Source organism: Melitaea cinxia, chromosome Z (genome assembly GCF_905220565.1).
Source record: "Melitaea cinxia chromosome Z, ilMelCinx1.1, whole genome shotgun sequence".
Classification (NCBI taxonomy): Eukaryota; Metazoa; Arthropoda; class Insecta; order Lepidoptera; family Nymphalidae; genus Melitaea; species Melitaea cinxia.
This window is the reverse complement of record NC_059424.1, coordinates 2,625,415-2,646,718: the sequence shown is the minus strand read 5'-3', so window position 1 is coordinate 2,646,718 and position 21,304 is coordinate 2,625,415. Positions and strand designations below refer to the sequence as shown.

At 32.4% G+C, this 21,304-nt stretch overlaps 1 protein-coding gene across 1 annotated transcript in view; it reads right to left on the bottom strand.

The window, feature by feature from the left end:
* Nucleotides 1-3,924: 3,924 nt before the first annotated feature.
* Nucleotides 3,925-21,304, bottom strand: part of LOC123668481 (proton-coupled amino acid transporter-like protein CG1139) — a 54,815-nt gene continuing 37,435 nt past the window's right edge. The window contains exons 2-10 of the mRNA XM_045602211.1: nt 19,251-19,323; nt 14,602-15,170; nt 10,701-10,823; nt 10,284-10,434; nt 9,137-9,346; nt 8,136-8,408; nt 7,852-8,030; nt 6,385-6,554; nt 3,925-5,097 (exon numbers count right to left, since the gene is read on the bottom strand). Coding sequence (XP_045458167.1) covers nt 4,859-5,097; nt 6,385-6,554; nt 7,852-8,030; nt 8,136-8,408; nt 9,137-9,346; nt 10,284-10,434; nt 10,701-10,823; nt 14,602-15,170; nt 19,251-19,319 — 1,983 coding nt within the window. The 5' untranslated portion in view covers nt 19,320-19,323 and the 3' untranslated portion in view covers nt 3,925-4,858. The remainder of the gene's footprint in view (nt 5,098-6,384; nt 6,555-7,851; nt 8,031-8,135; nt 8,409-9,136; nt 9,347-10,283; nt 10,435-10,700; nt 10,824-14,601; nt 15,171-19,250; nt 19,324-21,304) is intronic.

Below are 21,304 nucleotides of genomic sequence, written 5' to 3'. Positions count from 1 at the left end.
TGTTTAAAATCGATTTAAAAAAAATAATGTGCGTAGTAAACATTTCATAAAATTTTATTTACTGCTGCGCGTTGTGATTTTACACGCGTGAAATATGTTCCTATATATAAAACGATTCGTTTTCCACAAAATCTGAACGTAACGGTGTCAAACAAGTTAGAAATTAAACGATTCGTTCTGACCGGCTTTTAGTCCAGTTTTATTAGCAACCTCATTAAAAAAACGTATGTTTCAATCAATATCTTCATATACACAGCCTTTCGATTCGATGGTTTTTAGCGTAACATAAATAACAATAACCGACGTCAAAACAAATGTTTCAATTTAAAAAGTTAATATAATTGTGTTTTATATTTCGTTCAGAACGATACCCGAGTGGCTATTATTGTATATTTAGTGACTAAATACAACTGAAAATGCATGTAAATATATCCTACTGTTGGGCTTGGGTCTTCTACATACGAATAAAATTAAAGTTTTTATTTACTAAGTCGCTTCGTTAAAATATTTGTAACTTGTAATCTGTAATCAAAAAGTTTGAATCAAATTAATATTAAACGGCTTGGTACGCAGTCAAGAAACAGACACAGAATTGAAAAAATACAGTTTTCTTTTTAGTAACGATTATAATTATAGAGAACTACGCTTTAAAAAAAATATCATACTGGGTATGTGAATTGTTAGTTTTATTATAAATTATAGATTTGAAGAGTGAAAAAATGTTAAGTATACGCATTCAAGATATACCGATCATAAATCACCAATGCCTTGCTATGCGTCACTGCAGACTGTTTTGTATGTATGTACTTATGTTTTTTTAAGTATTTATTATTAGTACAAAATTATGTAATGGGTTTAGCATTAGCTTTTGTATTATTTATTCTAGGCTTAAATATTTAAATTCGACTGGTTGTTGGAATGTGCTTCGGTAGTACTTTGGTTTGGATCTATGTTATAAATTATAAATTTATGCATGTCTCTTTGTCGTCCGTGAAAACATTCATTAAATAAACTTCTTAAGATAATTTTTTTTTTCCTGGACCCTAATTGCAGTCATTTTCCTCCCTCCTGTGCCCTGTTAGCGATTGTTACTCATAGTAGGGAATATATCCGCCAACCCGTATTGGAGCAGCGTGGTGGATTAAGCTCTGATCCTTTTCCTCCATGGGGAAAGAGGCCTATGCCCAGCAGTGTGACAGTACAGGCTGAAGCGAAATATCAGTTGCTAAGCAAAAACCTCTTATAACTTACCGAATAGATTACGTAAAGAAAGTTTTATCTCTTGTACGCAAAATACCAAAATATTCCATTATCTTGTTGCCATCGAATATAGGAAAAAATAAAAGATAAAAAATGATTTATTTTATATATTTAATTTTAAATAACATAATACACAATTACAGTATCACAGAATGGAAGCAAGTATCGGTCAAGAGGAGAGCATCTGAAAACAAGGTATTTAAACATAAGACATACAATGGAGTCGTACATAATTATCGTGACATTAGAGCAATTTAAAACATCAATATCTTATTTTAAATTTATTTATAAATAAAAAACATTAAAATGAGTGATAATACACATACGCTAAACTAGCTTTAACGAATCAACTTTACATTATGTTTAACTTTTTGAGCTTCGATCAAGTAGCTAATGTGATAAGGTTCAATCTTTATCGACTTTTAACGTTGACGTATAAGTTCTTTTACACTATATAAGTCTGCAAGAATTATCCTAGCTCTATGCCTAAAATTGTCACGCTTAAAACGCAAAATTAGATTAGTGAAATATTCTCAATTGTTGTAACATTGACGTCAGCATGATCTGATAAGGCGGACGTCTTACGTTACATTAAGAGGAAAGGATACCGGCTCTTTCTCCATACAAACGTACTCGACTGTTTTCTCCCTGGATAATGACACTAGATCAAATATTTTTTTAACATAAAACCTTTAACTGCCAAGACCATGCCCCTATGTCTTGGTTTTTTTCATATTCTTAGTATCATAGATAGTAGGAGTCTTCAAAAACTAGAAATATTGCCTATTTTTTTATACATTTTCAAACATTCATTAAAGAAAAATTACGCATATTCACAAAAAAACGAGAACATAGGGGCGGGCATAGCTGAAGGTTTAGTTACATTAAAAAATAAAATAAAAAAATGGTATCTTTTGGAGAGAAAATAGTCGACTACGAAATGCTGTTTTAGTCAATAATACTTAATCTACCTAAAACGGTCTGGCTGCAGTTGTCCCTTTCTTGCCACGAGGTGCGGCGGCAGCATACAGCGAGGTAGAAACATTTTATTCAAATACCTATTTTCAAAAGTCTCAGGTACCCTTTCCTCTTAAGTCAGTCTCATAAAGCCCAGTATGTATATGTGTTGTATATTCAAAAAACGATTTGTTTTACATACTCGAATCTTTAAACAGTTTTTTTTTTGTTAAATATAGGAACCGGGCTGAAGACGGATTCATATATTGCCCATGTTCTTCGGTTTATCGTGAAACGACTATTGGCTTACGGACGGTTTCAGTAATCTTTAAATTTATTTACTAGTTAGTACTAGTAGTACAGGTTTTAGAAGTTTTAGAAGTATCAGAAACAGACAAAATATATTTTGAAAATAGCGATTAATAATAACATTTTAATTTTAATAAAATTTTTCAATACAAAACTATCACCACATGATCTTTGCACACAGTAACCCTTCTATCACACAGGTACTTATCATATTAAATATTTTACTCTCCACATCTCAATAACAATGGTATTAATATATTTTATTGGAGCAATAGTATAACATTTGGTTTACTCATATAAATACTACTTTTATATTTTAAAACTTATAATTAAAAAATAATTTAAAGTTACATTGTATTATTGAGATTATTTCAGCATCTTTATAATCATCAATGACTGGTATTCTGATTCGTTTATTTATTTATTTTTTTAATTACTATTCAGTGCAACTATTTCTATATTTAAATAAATAAATGCTTTAAAAAACTACAACAGTAAGTACGAGTAAATAGAGTGACATGTACCTACATAATTTTAACAATACCAAAGTATAGGCCTAGGGTAGTCAAAGTTTCGTTGACAAAATTTAATAACAATTTTTTACGATTTTTATTTTTTAATTTTAAAGTAGTTTTTAATTTATAAGTTTGGTAACCCTGATAACATAATAAAATATTTTACAATTTTTATCAATTCAAAAATTAAAGATTTTTTTTTTTAAATACAATAACAAGTAACAATTTGATAGTTCGTCCATTAATGCGTATAAATGATTTCAGTTCTTTTTGAAAAATATATCTCTTATTCGAATTGCCAATTTGCGTATCCGTAATGTACGTAACTAAATATGTCTACAAACTGGCATAGATGAGCAGCGCAACATAATTATATATATATATATATATATATATATATATATATATATATATATATATATATATATATATATATACTACTCGAACTAACTCATAATTTACAATATTTTTTTTTTACGTTGGCGAAAACTAAAAAGTCCTTCTATTTTTTTTTTTTTATTTTTCATGACAACTTGACTAAGGCATAAAACAAATAAAGTTGATCAAGAGTAGTTGCAGAGGTACATAATAATTAAAATTAAAACTAAATTAAATAAAATACATCATGAATAAATAAAATAAAATACGGTTACATAGCTTAGATTAAACTATACACGAAGATCGTTACACTTACCTTATAATAAATCTCGATAATAAATTTAAATTATTTAGTACTTCACAATGATTAACACTTCTTAAACGAATTATAGACGTTTATTTTTGATGTCATCGTCAAGAAATTTTTTACATAATACATTAAATATGTAGGTACCTACCGAAGGCGTACCCAGAATTTTGTGAAGGTGGGGCAAAAAAATAAATATAATTAAAAATTATTTTTATTTACTGCAACTTTTCATTTACTTTCACTATATATACGACTTCAATAAGAGCTTGCAGAGGTTTTGACTAAATCTACCTGAAGTTTTCTTATTAAAATCTTAAATATCAATTATTAGCTTCGAGTCAGGGTGGCCCCCACCTTGCCTTGTGGGTAAGCCCATGGTACGCTAGACACATTGCTTTATATCTAACATGTGGTCCGAAAATAATTCTACTAGAATAACTTTTTGAACATTTAATATACTATGAATAAAGTTCTTATGGATATAACAGTTTATATTGATGGCTAAATATTAATTTCATTCATTTCATCATTATTTTGTGTATCTATATATAAATATTGATGATCTGTAAAAAAAGTAACAAAACTTACATTATATTTGGTTGAATAAAAAGATACTACTAAACCAATAAGCTCAAATAGTACCCATTTTACCCGTTACAACTTTGATATGATTATATCAATGTATAAATACGAAATAGGAAAATCTATTTTTTAAATATATTCATAATAAAATACGTACCTACCTATACTACTAAACACATGTTTTAAATTGGCACAAAATATTACTACTTGTTTTTATTTTTACGCTGATATTAATTAAAAATATAAAAAATACATTGCTGATTAAGATTTCAGCTGTTAAGTGTACTTTAAATTGGCTTAAAAAAGAAATTATGTTAGAAAAGACAGACAGACGCTTTTGAAAATATCTATAATGTAGAAAACGGTTCGATTCATAACAGAGAATTGTGAACCTTGAGAAATTACGAATGCCACATGTTTACCACGTGATACAAAAACATTTTAAATTCATCTTTTTAAGAAATAAATAGACACACTTATCTACTTGAAACCACATACAGGAACGTCTATTCGTAACATGCCTTCTCAAATACTGGCCAGTAAAATTTTAAAATGCTCGAATAATAGATGCAACACTCTGGTAAGTTCCGGTGACAAAGATGAAAATTCCAAGCGTTAAGATTAGTACATTCTTGGAAAGCATGAACACAGGTATCGTTTTATTATTTTGGTAAGTGGAGACGAGCTGAATGATGGGTGGGAACATGAGAGCCAACGTCGTGCTGCTGATTGCACCCACCAGAGATATGAAGAGCCCGAGTTGTGGGATAGATTCCGCCAAGATAACTAAAAAAATTAATTATATTGTAATTTAATACAATTGATAAAGTAAACAGCTCACTTTGATAGTAAATTGATTCACGTTTTATCGCTGAATGTCAATTGACGTCTAGTGTTTTCTTAGATATGATATTTTTCAGATACGATCTACAAATACTAAATTGACACAAATATTTTGAATAAATATTTGAAGATCAATATTGAAAAATTTGTGATTTTATCTGAAGTAGGCACTTAAGCTTAAGGTCACCGACTTTTTCATTATCTTCCACGATACATACAATCATGTCAGTTCAACAATTGTTATAATATAATGATAACCAGGGTAAACTTAAGCCGTCTTCATATTAAAAGAACCAAACATGTTTAGAATTTTTAAATTGAAATATTTGGAAACAGCTGAAATTTATTTGATGTTGATAAACACGGTCTGTTTTCCGCAACTCGACGTCTCAATGCGCCTATTTTGCGTGATTAAAATTTTTATTGCAAATTTATTTACAAAAAATCTTGGAGTATATTAAGTATGACGCCGCGTTGACGCAATGGTCACAGCCATGGACTGTACCTGTTGCGCTGGCGGTTGCGAGGTCGATCCCCGCACATGACAAACATTTGTATTGGCCATACAGATGTTTGCCGTGGTCTGGGTGTTTGTGCCGTCCTTGTTGTGCCCCCACCCTCCACCCTCCCCACTGTGCCTCGGACAGCACGTTAAGCCGTCGGTCCCGGTTGTTATCATGTACACCTGATAGCGATCGTTACTCATAGTAGGGAATATATCCGCCAACCCACATTGGAGCAGCGTGGTGGATTAAGCTCTGATACTTCTCCTACATGGGGAAAGAGGCCTAATATAAGGTAACATTTGTATACCTGCATTAATTTGATAAGTGGGGATGTTATTATTTAACAAAATATAGACAGTATCGCCACCTGTATTGTGTTGTCAAACTACTAATTGTATTTATTGTATGAATCAAATTATTTAATAAAATATGTGGTTCATTTGCCCACTCTCAACGAAATCGCTGTTTCATTAACAATACATACACGTGCGTAGAAAAGGAACACGTAAAGATCTGCTACCCATCACAGATTGTGATATGTATAATTGTTAGATCATTAATAAGAAATACTACAGTTTGATACAAAATAAAATAAATTAATCAAACGTTTGTAAAGACTTGTAATTTTCTAAATATTATTTTAGCGACTGGACCAAACGCTGTAACCGCATTTATACCATTTACACAGATTATATAAATAAATAAGTTATAACAAATCACTCACAAGTAAGCATCACCAACAGAGCTCTGTAACCCAGTTCCTTGGCTACGATGAACCTTTCACCACACTTCTTGCGTACTGCAGGCCAGGTTAAAGCAACGGGAACGTAGAATTGTAGCGGATAGGTCAGCAACATCGCTACGGTGATCAGCACTTGGACCGTTGTACTGAGCCTGTATTTATTGAAATTTTTTATAATATAGTTGTGTTTGCAGGCAAACGAAGAAAAACCGCCTTCAATTATATCGACAAGTAATACAACGTATGTAGACAAAAAAATTGTCAAGTAAATACGCATTATCAAAGATTACATGATAAACATCGGCTTTAGATTAAATTAAAAATCATCAAAATCGGTACACCCAGTAAAAAGTTATGCGGATTTTTGAGACTCCCTCGATTTCTCTGGAATCCCATTATCAGATCCTGGTTTCCTTATCATGGTAACAAACTAAGGATATCTCCTTTCCAACAAAAAAAGAATTATCAAAATCGGTTCATAAACGACGGAGTTATCCCCGAACATACATATATATATATATATATATATATATATATATATATATATATATGTTTTGCCATAACACAAAATTTCAAATATTTTTCTCAATTTGATCGCAGCACCAACTGTCGGGACAAACTGAAATTAAAATAGAATAATATTTATTTGATGCTGCGATAGTGGCGCAGTCTACCGGATCCAATGTAAAACATTCCAAAATTAACAACTACTTATAAATGAAAAATTAGTTAAATGAACATTTTCCAGTGGACCAAATTGTGAATCTAAACTATCCTCGAATCACCTTGAACTCACACAAAAAATTTCATCAAAATCCGTCCAGCCGTCTAGGAGGAGTTCAGTGACATACACACGCACACAAGAAATATACATATATATATACGGTCGAATTGAGTAGCCTCCTCCTTTTTTTGAAGTCGATTAATAAATAAAGAACCAATCGAAAAATTTATTGGTGCTTGTAGAATTCTCATAGAGATAAGACAAAAGTGTAAACGTTTACTTTCACGTCACTTTCAACTTCGAATAAATATATTTTAGGTCGATACTTTTGCTTTAATATTTTTTTATCAAATCATTCAATCATCGGCCTTAATGCCTAAGCTCTGCGCCACCCTCTCGACCTCACTGGCTAGGCCCACAGGAACGACGAGTCGATACGTATGGAGCCAGTTCGGATGCAGGAGTCTTTCACATTTTAGAGCTATGCCACGAATGCTTGACGGAGACCCCATTCCGGGTTTCAAATGAAGTTTTCCTTTTCCAGGACCCTGATAATTTTTAGCCAGGTTTATGCCTCGGTCGCCTTTTACGACCCCCACGGGAAGAAAGGGTGTGATGTTATTCTACTCCGCGGACACCACACGACATTTTAACAAAAGATACACAATAATTAATCAATACATGACAATAAGTATTGAACGATGTAAGTATATGTAACATCTTACGGAGATCCTCGTTGTAAGTTTAGCGTGAGACTTCCAGCGACATCCTCTCCCCATTTCAGGTAGCCGAAGAAACCAACAACGATGAAAATGCTAGCCACGAGGACCATCCCAACGTTCAAGACACCCAAAGGCTTTTGAAATTGTTCGCGGTTTTTCATTTCGTTCTTCAAGGGTAGGACCTAAAATAATGTTTTGAATATAAAAATATGTATAAACGTCTATTTAATGTTCTAAATTTTATAAATATGTATTATCTTTATATTTATTAATAAAATTATGCTCACCAAACCAATACCCTCAAAAGCGTAAATCGCAGTACCGAAATAGAGTGGCAATTGATGCCAGGGTGCCAGAAATTCCCTCGACTGAACTGGGGGCAGGTCTTGCATGGCCTCATACATCACTGCTCCAACTCCCAGTGCCATCAGAATGTTCGCAACCGTGGAGAATGGGGTCAGATATTTCAAGTTTCGTACCATACAAATAACCAAAATCGGTATCACCACGAATATCATGTGGATCGACAATTCTATGTAAATACCGTAATCGTCACATATCTGAAAGAAATATACTTATCTATTTATTATCTTCTTTCATAAAATAGACATTTTGGTTTTGAGAATGACTTTAAATGAACATTCATGTGTTTTGACTCACTAATAAACTGTGAGAATAAAATTGTTCTAAACTTAAAACCTAGATATCCTATCTTGATTATTTATGTATGGATATTTGTATATGTATGTGCGTATGAATTATTGAATCTATCATACACTATTTTTATTCATCCTTAAGAATATTGAACACTTCCTATCTGTCACTACTATATCGTGTCCTGTGCTCAAAGGTTATCTGGAAGAAATCGTTCTTCAGCGATAAGATCGCCTTTGTGCATCTTTTTTTAGTTATTTTTGTTTGTTTATATTTTGGTGTACAATAAAGAATATATTATTATTATTATTATTATTAGATATATATTAATAAATCTACAAGACTATGAGTAACGTAGTCTTATTTTTGCATACCAAAATAAAAGCTGAAAAGATTACAATTATTAAGAGTAAGCAAAATGGTAGTTTGGTAGTATATTTGGAAAAGAATAGTTTCTAATAAGAATAATCATGCTGAAGTGATTCACTTTGAAACAAATATCTGTGTAACTGCACATCTGTTGTGTTGAAACCTAACCCGCTGTCGTAGAAGCACATTCGCATGCTAAATATATCGTATCTTTGGCTTAGGTTGTCGATACGAATACGATCATCTATTTATACATCAGACTTACCATTTTAGTATTTGTCGCTATGAATACGATATACACACAGCAGAAGCCGAGCTGTGTGATGCAAAGGAAAGTATTAACAAGAACTTTCATAATAGGCGCCAGGGATCGAAGTCTTGCCGGTCCATATTCGAAAACGAGCGATACAGTTTCAGCGAACCCTGGCAACCTGTCTCGTTTCGTCTTAAAATATATTTCTTCTGAACAGCTTAGCTAGAAAAGAAAATATAAATAAGTCTTACACGAATGATGTTCCATCAATTAATTTATGTTTATTTATTAAAACCACTAGGTATGTATTGTCTTGATTTATTTATATCAAGCATTATTTTGGTATCGATTTCATAAGGAAAGATATTGCAAAATTACTGTTATAATAAATTATTTAGAATATTGATAAATGTTTAGGAAATATTATATCGAGGATTAAATAGTCTAATAAACGTTTCTGTCACAGAGATTTATATATTATGCAGCAAGAAAGAAATTGTTTTAAACTCCTTTTAGTTAGTTTATTAAATTATCAATTAAATGATTAATTACTATATACTATGTAATAAATTATACACATCTGATTATTTAATAAAACAAAATTAACATTAGGGACTTTTAGAATATAATTATTTCCTTACATATTAACGCCATAACAAAACTGCAGCAATTAAGCATGTGTAATAAATATTATTGGCTAGATATTAATGTCGAAGAATGTTTGAAAATAAACTTAAAATAATAATAACCATATATTTTGTTGGCGCAACCGTCACAGCACTGGTTTGTGACTGTTGCGCTGGCGATGGCGGGTTCGATCCCCGTACATGACAAAAATTTGTATTGGCCATACAGATGTTTGCCGTAGTCTGGGTGCTTGTGCAGTCCTTGTGGATTCCTCCCTATCGTGCTTCGAAAAGCACGTTAAGCCGTTGGTCCCGGTAATTATCATGTACACCTGATAGCGATCGTTACTCATATTAGGGATATATATATATATATATCCACCAAACCGCATTGGAGCAGCATGGAGGATCAAGCTCTAATCTTTCTCCTACACGGGGAAAGGGGCCTATGCCCAGCATTGGGATATTACAGGCGATATATTTTAGTTCTATGTTAAAAAGTTTATAGCTATGCAACTACCCTAGGTACTCACAAGTAAATGCTGGGCATGAACACAGATTAAACCAAGTAAAGCTGTCATGACTGGGGCGAAAATAATGCCGCCATTCCTGAAGGCATCTCCCATAGCCAGTAGTCCTGATCCAATGTTCCCACGAAACAAATGTAACAATGTCTCAGTGTACCTGTTTAAATTACATTGGCTTAAACTTCAGATCCATTAAGCAGATAAGATACTTTTTTGCACATCAAGGGTAAGAAACGTTTGAGTAACACAAATGCTACAAGTGTAATATTAATATCATTTTAATAAAATCGTTTTCGATATATTTTTGTTAGGAGAATTCTAAGTTACAATTTTGCAGTAGGAGATAATTCAGAATATAAAACACGAGAATTTGATGTCTAAAACCATTATATTATCTGCTTTTATAACAAAACGTTTACTCACGATGTAGGATGACTGACTTGATGGTGACCATCGATTCCGTCGTCATGGTTTAATTGGCTCTTGTTTTGAACATTAATTATTTGCTCTCTTGATTGGAAAGCGTTGTATCCGTCAGGGTTCGTACTGCAATAAATCATTTTAATAAATACTAATATACGTATGGTGATGGTGAACAAGAATAGATCAGATAAATTGTGTTTTACTCGGAAAGACGTATATCCGGCTCGAAGGACCATTTGTTAGAGTAAATAAAAGATGTAAAGCAAGTGGACTATATTTAATGTAGAAATTTAATGCGTCTCAAGTGATAAATTTGATATTATCCTAGTGCGGTTAAACGTTAAAGTGACTGCTAGTAGGGGAGGGACGCACGGGAACCCACTACCTGCCGTATACGCAGCAAGCCACCGGCCTGTGCGCTATACCGGTGCGCGATGTCGCGAACAGAATGAAGGAAATTAAAACTACCCACTAGCGGCCCTTTCGAGTACAAATTGATTTAGAGTACACAGTGATTACTTTACAATTAAACTTCTTTAATCTAGAATGTAAAATAATTCTTTTTATTTTATTGGTGTAATTTCTGTTGGTAATCCTAATAAATAAATAAAATTGACTGTATTAGAAGTAAATAAAAAACAAACCACCAGTTCTATGTATTACATATGTCTGTAACTGAACAATTTAAGAATACCTAACGAATCGCTTCGTGCTTCGTGCGGTGCTGTGTGGTTACGGCACTAAAGAATTTAGCCACCCCCTCTCTTCCCGTGGGTGTCGTAAGAGGCGACTAAGGGATAACAAGGTTCCACAACCACCTTGGAACTTAAGAAGCCGACCGATGGCGGGATAACCATCCAACTGCTGGCTTTGAAATACACAGGCCGAAGACGGGCAGCAGCGTTTTCGGTGCGACAAAGCCAGTACTGCGGTCACCAACCCGCCTGCCCAGCGTGGTGACTATGGGCAAAACACATGAGTTCACGTTATTTTTGGCGTAAACTTGTGGAGGCCTATGTCCAGCAGTGGACTGTATAGGCTGTAATGATGATAACGAATCGCTTCGATTTTTCCATCGTTCTACATACACGTACTTGAAATCTCTTTTGAAATATATGACGACGATATAGATGACGCGTTGGCGCAGCGGTCACAGCACTGGTTGTTCAACTGACGGTCGAGGGTTCGATTCTCGCTCACGACAGACATTTGTATTGGCCAATAGGCGTTTGTCGTGGTATGGGCGTTTGTGCTTGTGTATTGTGTATGTTTCTGGTGGACCCTCTCTACTGAGGGCGAGTTGAGTGTAAATCGTTTATTTATTTATATAACTACCAACTAATAAACTTGTTTATTTAAACGGCACGTTTAACACTTTGAATTATTTTGTGAAGTAGGTGCATAATATATCTAATAGTAGGTCGTAGGCCGTGTAGGCTTTAAGAAAATTTTACTTTGAAATTGAAAATTTTATTTTACTTGTATTTATCTTGCTGTAATTAAGACAGGGCTTTTATTTTCAGATAATCCTATCAATACAAATAAATAAAATTAAAGTGTTTTTTTTATAATATTTAAATAACCGCTTTCTTCTATATGCATATATGGATGGATACACGGTACATATAGCAAAATAACATTTTTTACAATTTTCATTTCTGTCTGTTTGTTCCGGCTAATCTCTAAAACGGCTGGACCAATTTTGACGGGACTTTCACTGGCTGATAGCTGACATAATAAGGATTAACTTAGGCTACTTTTATTTTATTGTTTTTATAACTCTGCGAACTGAACAATAACTTTTTTGTTAAACTCCATGCGGATGAAGTCGCGGGCACAGCTAGTATAAAATGAACACGACAGGATTCTTCGTTAGTTATAATATATTGTGGATAAATTACAAAATTACTATATTCTATTTTATAATGTTACCACCATCATAGGAAACAGGATAGTAATAAAACAGCACACTTTATTTTATAGTAGCATGATTCTTAAACAAACGAGACAATTCAGTTTTATAATGGTGCTAAACGATTAGTAATAATTTTGATGCTTGTCAGGTATGTCTGGTTTGCTGACGTCAGCTGCTTAGCTTCTATAAATCATGTAATACGTGATGATTTATAAATTTTCCTCAATAAACACATTGTCGATTCAAAAAGATTTTACCAAATAACATTATACTGAGTTGGTATGAGTTAATAAAAAAATGTTAGCTTTACTCCCTTAATATAAATAAATACAGGTTACAAAGTGTACTTAACAATTAATTTATGGACTAAATTTTTGTATTTACACATTTACTATTGTCATAGAAGGTTGACGCGCATATATCACAAGTACAACGCATCAAGGTAACCCTGAAATATCGATACATTGCTCTCTATGTTTTAGAAACGTGACGTATGCTCCAATCTGCTACGAAACTTTGCATACCTTTAAATTCCTTAAATTTAAAAAAAAATAGCTCATTTCAATTATATTTGAATATTAATAATTAGACAGGAATTACAACGATTTTTTTTTTCGTTCATCAATCAGAGATTCTCAAACTGGGCCAAAGCGTAATTTAATATTTCTTTTTATCTATTTTTTTTTTTTGTTTATTGTTTTTCCGTTCTTTGAACGTCTTACTTTAGGTTTATACTAACTACGATTTTGGTCAATTTGGAAAGTGATGATACTATTATTTTGAATATCAAAGCAATGTTACACATAACACCATAAAGGCATTCTATAATTCGCATTGCCATGTCACAACTATGTTACCAATCACACTATTGAGGGCGACATATTACATAATACAAATATGAATAAATTCATGTACCAAATCCTAAATAAAAATGTAATGATTTTGTAATCGCATAGTCATATATAGTTTAATTTTAGTTATTAAATATATGTAAAATTAAATTAAATTCAAAAACTGCGAAATCTATACGATGTATATTTATTTTGCATACATAATAATAGTAAACATAAATAGTTAATAAGTATATTATATAATATTAATAATACATATTAATAATATTAAACATAATAGTAACAAAGGACGAAGCCAAGCGAATAAGTAAAATTTAACATAATATCTTCCAAAAAGAAGCTTTGAAATTATTTATAGGGGACATCCATTAATTACGTGAGCTATTTTTCGACCAGCTTAGACACCCCCCCCTCTTCCCTTCGGTGAGATCTAGTGAGATTCGCGTGGATTCGCCCCGCCACATCTTACGTGAGATTGCCGCTAAAAATATTTTAAACTAAATTTTATTTTTATTATTCGAAAAAAAATAATAGGTCGTTCATGTATACTATGTTAAATTAAATAAAATAAAATTCAAAGCAAAAACAGATAAAAACAAAACTTATTCTAAATTTTCACTGAATCCATGGAGACTTGTGTACTTATTCGTGTAATATTTTATATCTTTTGAAGTTGTGAGATTTTCGATCCCCCTGTTTAAATGAGATTTGGTGAGATTTCATTGGACCCCTCTCTCCCATTCTGAGCTCACGTAATTAATGGATGTGCCCATATGTAAAAGTAAAAATAGTTTTAAAATTTTCGCTTCGTCTCATTCGATAATTGTCCCGATCTATTACTCTTAACTATACTCTAAACAACTATACTCTTTAACCCAAATTAAATAAGATATAATAAAAGTATTAGAAATGTAGCCCGAAGGAAACTAACGTTCTTATACTGATAGTCCACATAAATAAGGATCGAAATACGTCCAAACTTAAAGGTAGTACTCATATAATCTATCACCTAGAAACTACGTGAGCATATTAGGTCACCATCGCAACTGTCACTGAAACAATTCAAAATAACTTATATAACGGTCTCAAAAACTGATTCACTTGTTTGTTAACTTTTCTAGGTCGACTCAAGTACCCCGCAACTGCATTTCCGAAGCCCGAAGCAGCAGCGGACACCACGTTTTGTAACGGTCTGTTGTAATTCGGATATTGATTATACTGGTAAGGCTGATTGTAACCATAGTTAGGCCCTCCAAATGGGTTTTGGTATTGTCCGCCGTATCCTCCATAATTTTGACCCCCGATTCCGAAACCCCCTCCATAGCTACCAAATCCGTGACCTCCATGACCATGACCGCTGTGGCCATGTCCCCCATGGCCATGACCTCCATGGCCATGACCCCCTTGGACAATGTGAACAGGATACGGTTGTACAGGAGCAACTGGTAAGCCCCCACCGCAGCCAAAAAAGTAATTTGTAACGGGGGCGTTCACGTATGTATAGTCGTGTGATCCAAACTTCTCCCCTAACGTCCTTCCATATCCCCCATAACAAGGATTATTTTGATGTTTCTTTTTCTTTCGATGTTTTCGTCCAATATCATCATCATAATCGTCTACACCGATGTCTTTAGTCTCAGGCGAATCCTCCGAAGTTACCAGGAATACAGAACATTGCAAGAGTAAGATGATAACTTTAACTTTCTGAAATATGTAAACATCGTTATTGAATTTTTATTTAAATTAACATTCAATTGATTTTAAATTATATACAACTTTCAAACGGTATTTAGGTATAGAATCCTATCGATTGGTTATGCAATTGCATTGCAGTTAATATAATTTCATTCATCATTCTGTTAAATTTCAAACTCGCGTAATGTTTCAATAATGTAGGGCATTATTAAAATATCTAATAATTTATATTGAACCATTCACGTGCTAGCTAGTTTTGTCGTCGTGCAAATAGGTATATACGATAAAATTAGCGATGTTTATTATAAAAATAACTAATATTAACAATTTCAATGTATTAATTTTAATAGTTGTTCAATAGTGAATGTTAGTAAAAATTTGATTACTTAGAAACATATTAATCAAAATATTGTATCTTTTACATTACGTTTATAAAATAAATTAAAATTTTAACAATAGATATTTTAAAATAATAAAACTTAATTATTTTAATAACTGATCAAAGAAATTTAATAAAAGTGTTAAGCATGATATATAAAGTGAACTTAATTTACTATTATATAGTTAATATGAATAATAAAAGCTTGTACTTACCATTTTCCCAACCGATCAGCTGTTTCGGTTGCTGACTTCGGATACACTGAAGCCACTATAATATTTTTTGGAGACGCAGATGTCGAAAGTGAAAGGTTTATTCAGTTACAATAATCTCGCAACTGTTAACGAAGACTGAGTAACAACTACATGTCGGTGTAGAACTTAGGCAAGAGGTATAATGACAATCGCGTCAAACAAAAAATACTACAAAAATAAATTTTTTGGAACGAAGTTCCTTATATGGCGTTACGGAGGGGTACCATAGCCGGCAAAAAACATCCGTAACATTAAAAAAAGCGTAAGATATTTATGTATAAATAATCTACGTATGATGGCTATACAGTATCTAATATATAGTGTAGTGATGACTGTTATTATTATTATTTACACACACAGTTACAGTTTGCTATTATTATTATATCATTCGATAATTATTAAGTATATATTTTTATAAATAATTTTCAATAAAAATAATTTTCAATAAAAATAATTTTCAATAAAAATAATTTTCAATAAAATAAAGGCTAAGATAATTTTGTAAAGTAGTTTTTTTTATTTGTATCGATAAAAATCGAACCCGCAAGCACAGTCTAACTAGTGTTGTGGCCGCTGCGCCAACGTTTCGAAAACATAATATTCTTATATTACCAAACTAGCTGTGCCCGCGGCTTCGCTCGCGTTGAAATCAGTGTGTCACAAAGTTTTCCCGGCAAACTTCCAGTGAAACTCTTATCAAAATCGGCTTAGCCGTTCCGTAAACCTTCCTCTTGAAGCCCTCTCTCCATTAATGAAACCTTGAGTGAGTCAGTGACCTTTCTCTTTTATATAAATAGATTACGATGCATTATTTGGACATCTCCTCACCATTTATAGAGCATACATTTTAAATTTCAAGTCTCTTACTTCAAAAACAAAGGACTTTCATGAAAACTTCCAACCCCCGTTTTATCCCCTCAAGGGTCGAGTTTCGTAAAATTAGTTCTTAACGGATGTCTACGTCCTATAAGGAACCTACCTGCCAAATTTCAAGTTTGTAGCTGTTATAGTTCGGAGATTTAGTGATGAGTGAATCAACCTACGATCCTCCGTTTTAACCCCAAAAGGGAGTTAATTTCTAAAGATAGATTATTTGGACACCTCTCCACCATCTATAGAGCATAAATTTTAAATTTCAAGTCTCTTACTTCAAAAACATAGGACTTTCATATAAACTTCCAACCCCCGTTTTACCCCCTTAGGGATCGAGTTTCGTAAATTCCGTTGTTAGCGGATGTCTACGTATTATAAGGAGCTTACCTACCAAATTTCAAGTTTGTAGGTTTAATAGTTTCAGAGATTTCGTGATGAGTGACCTTTCGCTTTTATAGATTAGTATATAGATAAAGATGTACAAAGAATTTCTTATCGCTCAGCGAGTAATCTCTTGCAGGCAGCTTTTAAATAAAGGTTTTTTTATTATTAATATGTCTTATCTCTTAATAACCATATAACCCTTTAAAAACCTAAGGCCTGAAGATATATGTGTGTCAAGCCACAAATGCATACATGTTTGTGAATTAAAATAAGTATATACTGAATGTGTAAATGTCCTGCAAGCAATAAGTGGCACACGCACACTTATTTCTTTACTCTGGAATACTCGTACTTACCGCACGTTAAAATCATTGTGTTCGCTCGTAAACACAAGCGTTTATTAATAATAAACAAAAAAAAAACGACTTCGGTTACATCGACATGTACTATGAACTAGGTAAACGAACTAGGTACACGAAAAAATTGCCAATAAATATGCGTTTTTGAAAATAAGTAATTAAAAACCGTCAAATCTCGATCAAATTTAAATGGGACCACATGACCAGCAAAGGAAGTAGTTTCTTTCGATTAAAAAAAGAATCATAGAAATCGGTCCATCCAGTAAAAAGTCCTGATACACATAAAATACAATCGAATTGAGGACCCCCTTCTTTTGTAGAAGTTGGTTAAAAATACAGTCAATATGAGATTCTACAGTTTCTTTTAAAGTCAGTAAAAAATAATAACAAGTCCACTTCTTTTAAGAAAGTTTATACAGATGATACTAAAATGAGTTGTTTAATAAAAAGTTGTTAAATATATTACAGAAGAAAACTAATTTATTTTATTTTACTTTTATTTGTTGCACACATAATATATATTACTGCCAGTTCTGATATATGAAATAAGTATATAATATTTGACTATTAACAGATTATACAACAGAACTCTAAAATCATTATTAACGTAGATACAGGGTCTATGGACATTAAAGAAAAACCCAAAGTTTCGTAAGTAGGTACGTACACCTTTTCTGAGTAAGTTACGAAAGTGACCAAGCCGTGGGCTCCGAGTTGATGTAGAAAACAACGTAAAGATGACCTTCATAATATTTACAACCTTTTTGTGTTTGTGTGTGTGTGTGTGTGTGTTTGTGTGGGTGTGTGTTTTACCTCAGAACTTTTAACTGGGTGGACCGATTCCGATGATTCATTTTTTAATCAAAGGTTGTAAACACCACCAAACCTCTTCATGTGGTCTCATTTATACTTAATTGAGATCTGACGAGTACTTTTTGAGTTATATCTAATAATGCGTATTTAATTGACTGTTCTACCAACTACTTACGTACTAATCGATGTAATTGAAGTCGGTTATTTTTCCTTTGCAAGAAAACACAATTATTTTCGATAAATCTTGTGTAAGAAGTATAACTTAGCAATCGTCAAAGCTAATAAATAAATGCAAAAAAAACTTCCTTGTCATTAATACTATTAATAATAATAATTTCTTTATTACCAAATACTTTACAATTACATATAATGCAATACAATTTCTTAATTTACTTAGTAATTATTCCAAACATATTTACATATCAATGACGAAAATAAAAAAAAAATTTGATCTTTATATGCAAAAATATACCCTCCACATAAGCGGTGACGGCATCAAAAAAATTTTGCATCAAAAAATTGTCTAACTATAGGCACGTAACATACCAGTTACATTGACGCAAATAAAAATAAAAAAATATCGCCTGATAAGCCGAAAACTTTCAGTCGTTAGGTTCTTTTTAGTAACTTTTAACGAGATTTTTGTAAGAAAAATATGTGAATCAGAAGATTGACAGTTTAGCTATTAAAAGTTTTCATTTCATTATTAGACAGTACGCGGCATTTTTGACAATTAAACATTTGTCAAAAAACATTGTTATGTGATTATAATATAACACAACATAATAATGAGACAACTTTTCGGATTTTATCGCGGTTTATTAAGTTTTTTAAATGCCCGTTTCGGATACTTTACAGCAACCAAGATCACAGGAGTCCTCCCGTTGACACTTATTAAAAAGGTCGAGTCAATCATTGTAAAGTTGTTTCATTATAACGAGATAGAAGTTATTCGTTCTTTTAACCTTTTTTTCATTTTTTTTTTCTATAATTATCCTTTTCGATAAAAGGAAAAAAAATCGACTCACCTGTCACAGTTAACAGACACCACACTGCCGTCGATATGGCTGATGTTGCTCTTTTCTTTGGTCTTCATTTTACTGTAAAGAAAAATACAGTTGAAGTAAACAAAATACTTTAAACAATTCTTATAACTTAATATTTCGTCACAAATATCTAAAATATTACACAAAAATACTGACTTTTCAATCTCAAATTAACAAGGTGCTGAAGGACTGAATTCCGATTCTAAAATAATGGATAAAAAGACGGGACTACGAGAGAGATACCAGAGAAACTAAAAAAAGAGTTCATAATAATATCTCTCTTTATTGTACACCAAGAGTGAGCAAAATTACAAAAAAAAAGGCGGTCTTATCGCTAATGAGCGATCTCTTCCAGGCAACCTTTGGGTAGAGGAAATGGTATATATGTAGATGGTTTAGGTGTACAGTTTTACCTAAACATATACAATATATATTTAAACAAATGAATAATGTAAAAAACAATAAAAAATTAAAATAAGGTATATGTACATTAATGGCATATATAAATGGAAATATAATATAATTTGTAAAAACTAAAGCAAAAAGCAAAATAGAAGTGACTTTTACTCAAGTTACACAGATATTACTGACGATAGCACTGAAAGTAACAAAACTGAAAGAAAGAATCGAAATGATAGTGACTCTACAAAACAAGAAGAATATAAAAACAAATTTAAAAAAAAGAAGCATACGACTATGAAAATATACAATTCAATTGGAGAGGTCGATAAAGAGAATATGGACAGTAGCTTTAAAATTAAAGTCATAAACAAAACTAAGGGAAAAAAACAGCAATTAAAAATTAAATTAAAACCTGTTTTAATACATAGTTCTAATAAAGAAAATTACGAAGTTGATGATATGGATCTAGATGTGGGCAACTAAATTACTATGGCTGCAAAAAAAGGTACCTAGGTAAAACTAAGATGATTGTTAACTTCGGGGTTTTTATTTAAATGTTTAATGTTTTCTATATTTAATCAATTAATTATGAAAGTAGTATCATCCAATGATTATGATGATCTCTGTAATGTTTCACTTGAAATGTTTTTATTTCTTGCGTTTAGTGCAATAGTTGCTTTATCCAATGACTACTTATTATTATTAATATTATTATAATTTTTTACGCTTCAGCCTGTAATATCCCACTACTGGGCATAGGCCTCTTTCACCATGTAGGAGAAGGATCAGAGCTTAATCCACCAAGCTGCTCCAATGCGGGTTGGCGGGTATATTCCCTACTATGAGTAACGAACGCTATCAGGTGTACATGATAACAACCGGGACCGACGGCTTAACGTGCTCTCCGAGGCACGGTGGAGAGACCCACAAGGACTGCACAAACACCCAGACCACGGCAAACACCTGTATGGCCAATACAAATGTTTGTCATGTGCGAGGATCGAACCCGCAACCGCCAGCGCAACAGGTACAGTCCATGGCTGTAACCGTGGCGCCAACGCGGCGTCATTATTATAATTTTTCACCCAAGTTGATTGATCTCTTTTAAGTTGTTTTTAAGTAATTACAAAGGTTTTGTTTTTGTTTTTTTTCTAACTCGCTATGTAACACATCTTTAATAAAGATATATCTAATAAATGCAAAGGGCATATATACCCTTTAGAAAATTAAGTCTGGGACATAATATATACCGCCGTGTATATCCCGGTATGCACTTTTTTCTAATTTTAAATACACAGTTCGTTTATTGACTAGTCGACAAAACGATACATGTTTATTCGAATAACGGACCAAAGTTAATAATAATCAAGTGTATATTATTTGATGCTTGGAGCTATGAGTAAAATAAAAAAAGTTGGGCGTATATCCCGAAATAACTAATCAGTCAGTCAGTCAGTATATCCCGGAATTACTATATAATACATTAATGCCAGTCGTTTGATATTGCCATATAACCTGTCTCAGTGTTTATGTACTATGAAACGTGTTATTATTTATCAACCGGATACACATTAGATCGATAGGAAAATTACTATCAAACGATTCACAAATAGGGTAGCATCATACATATAAA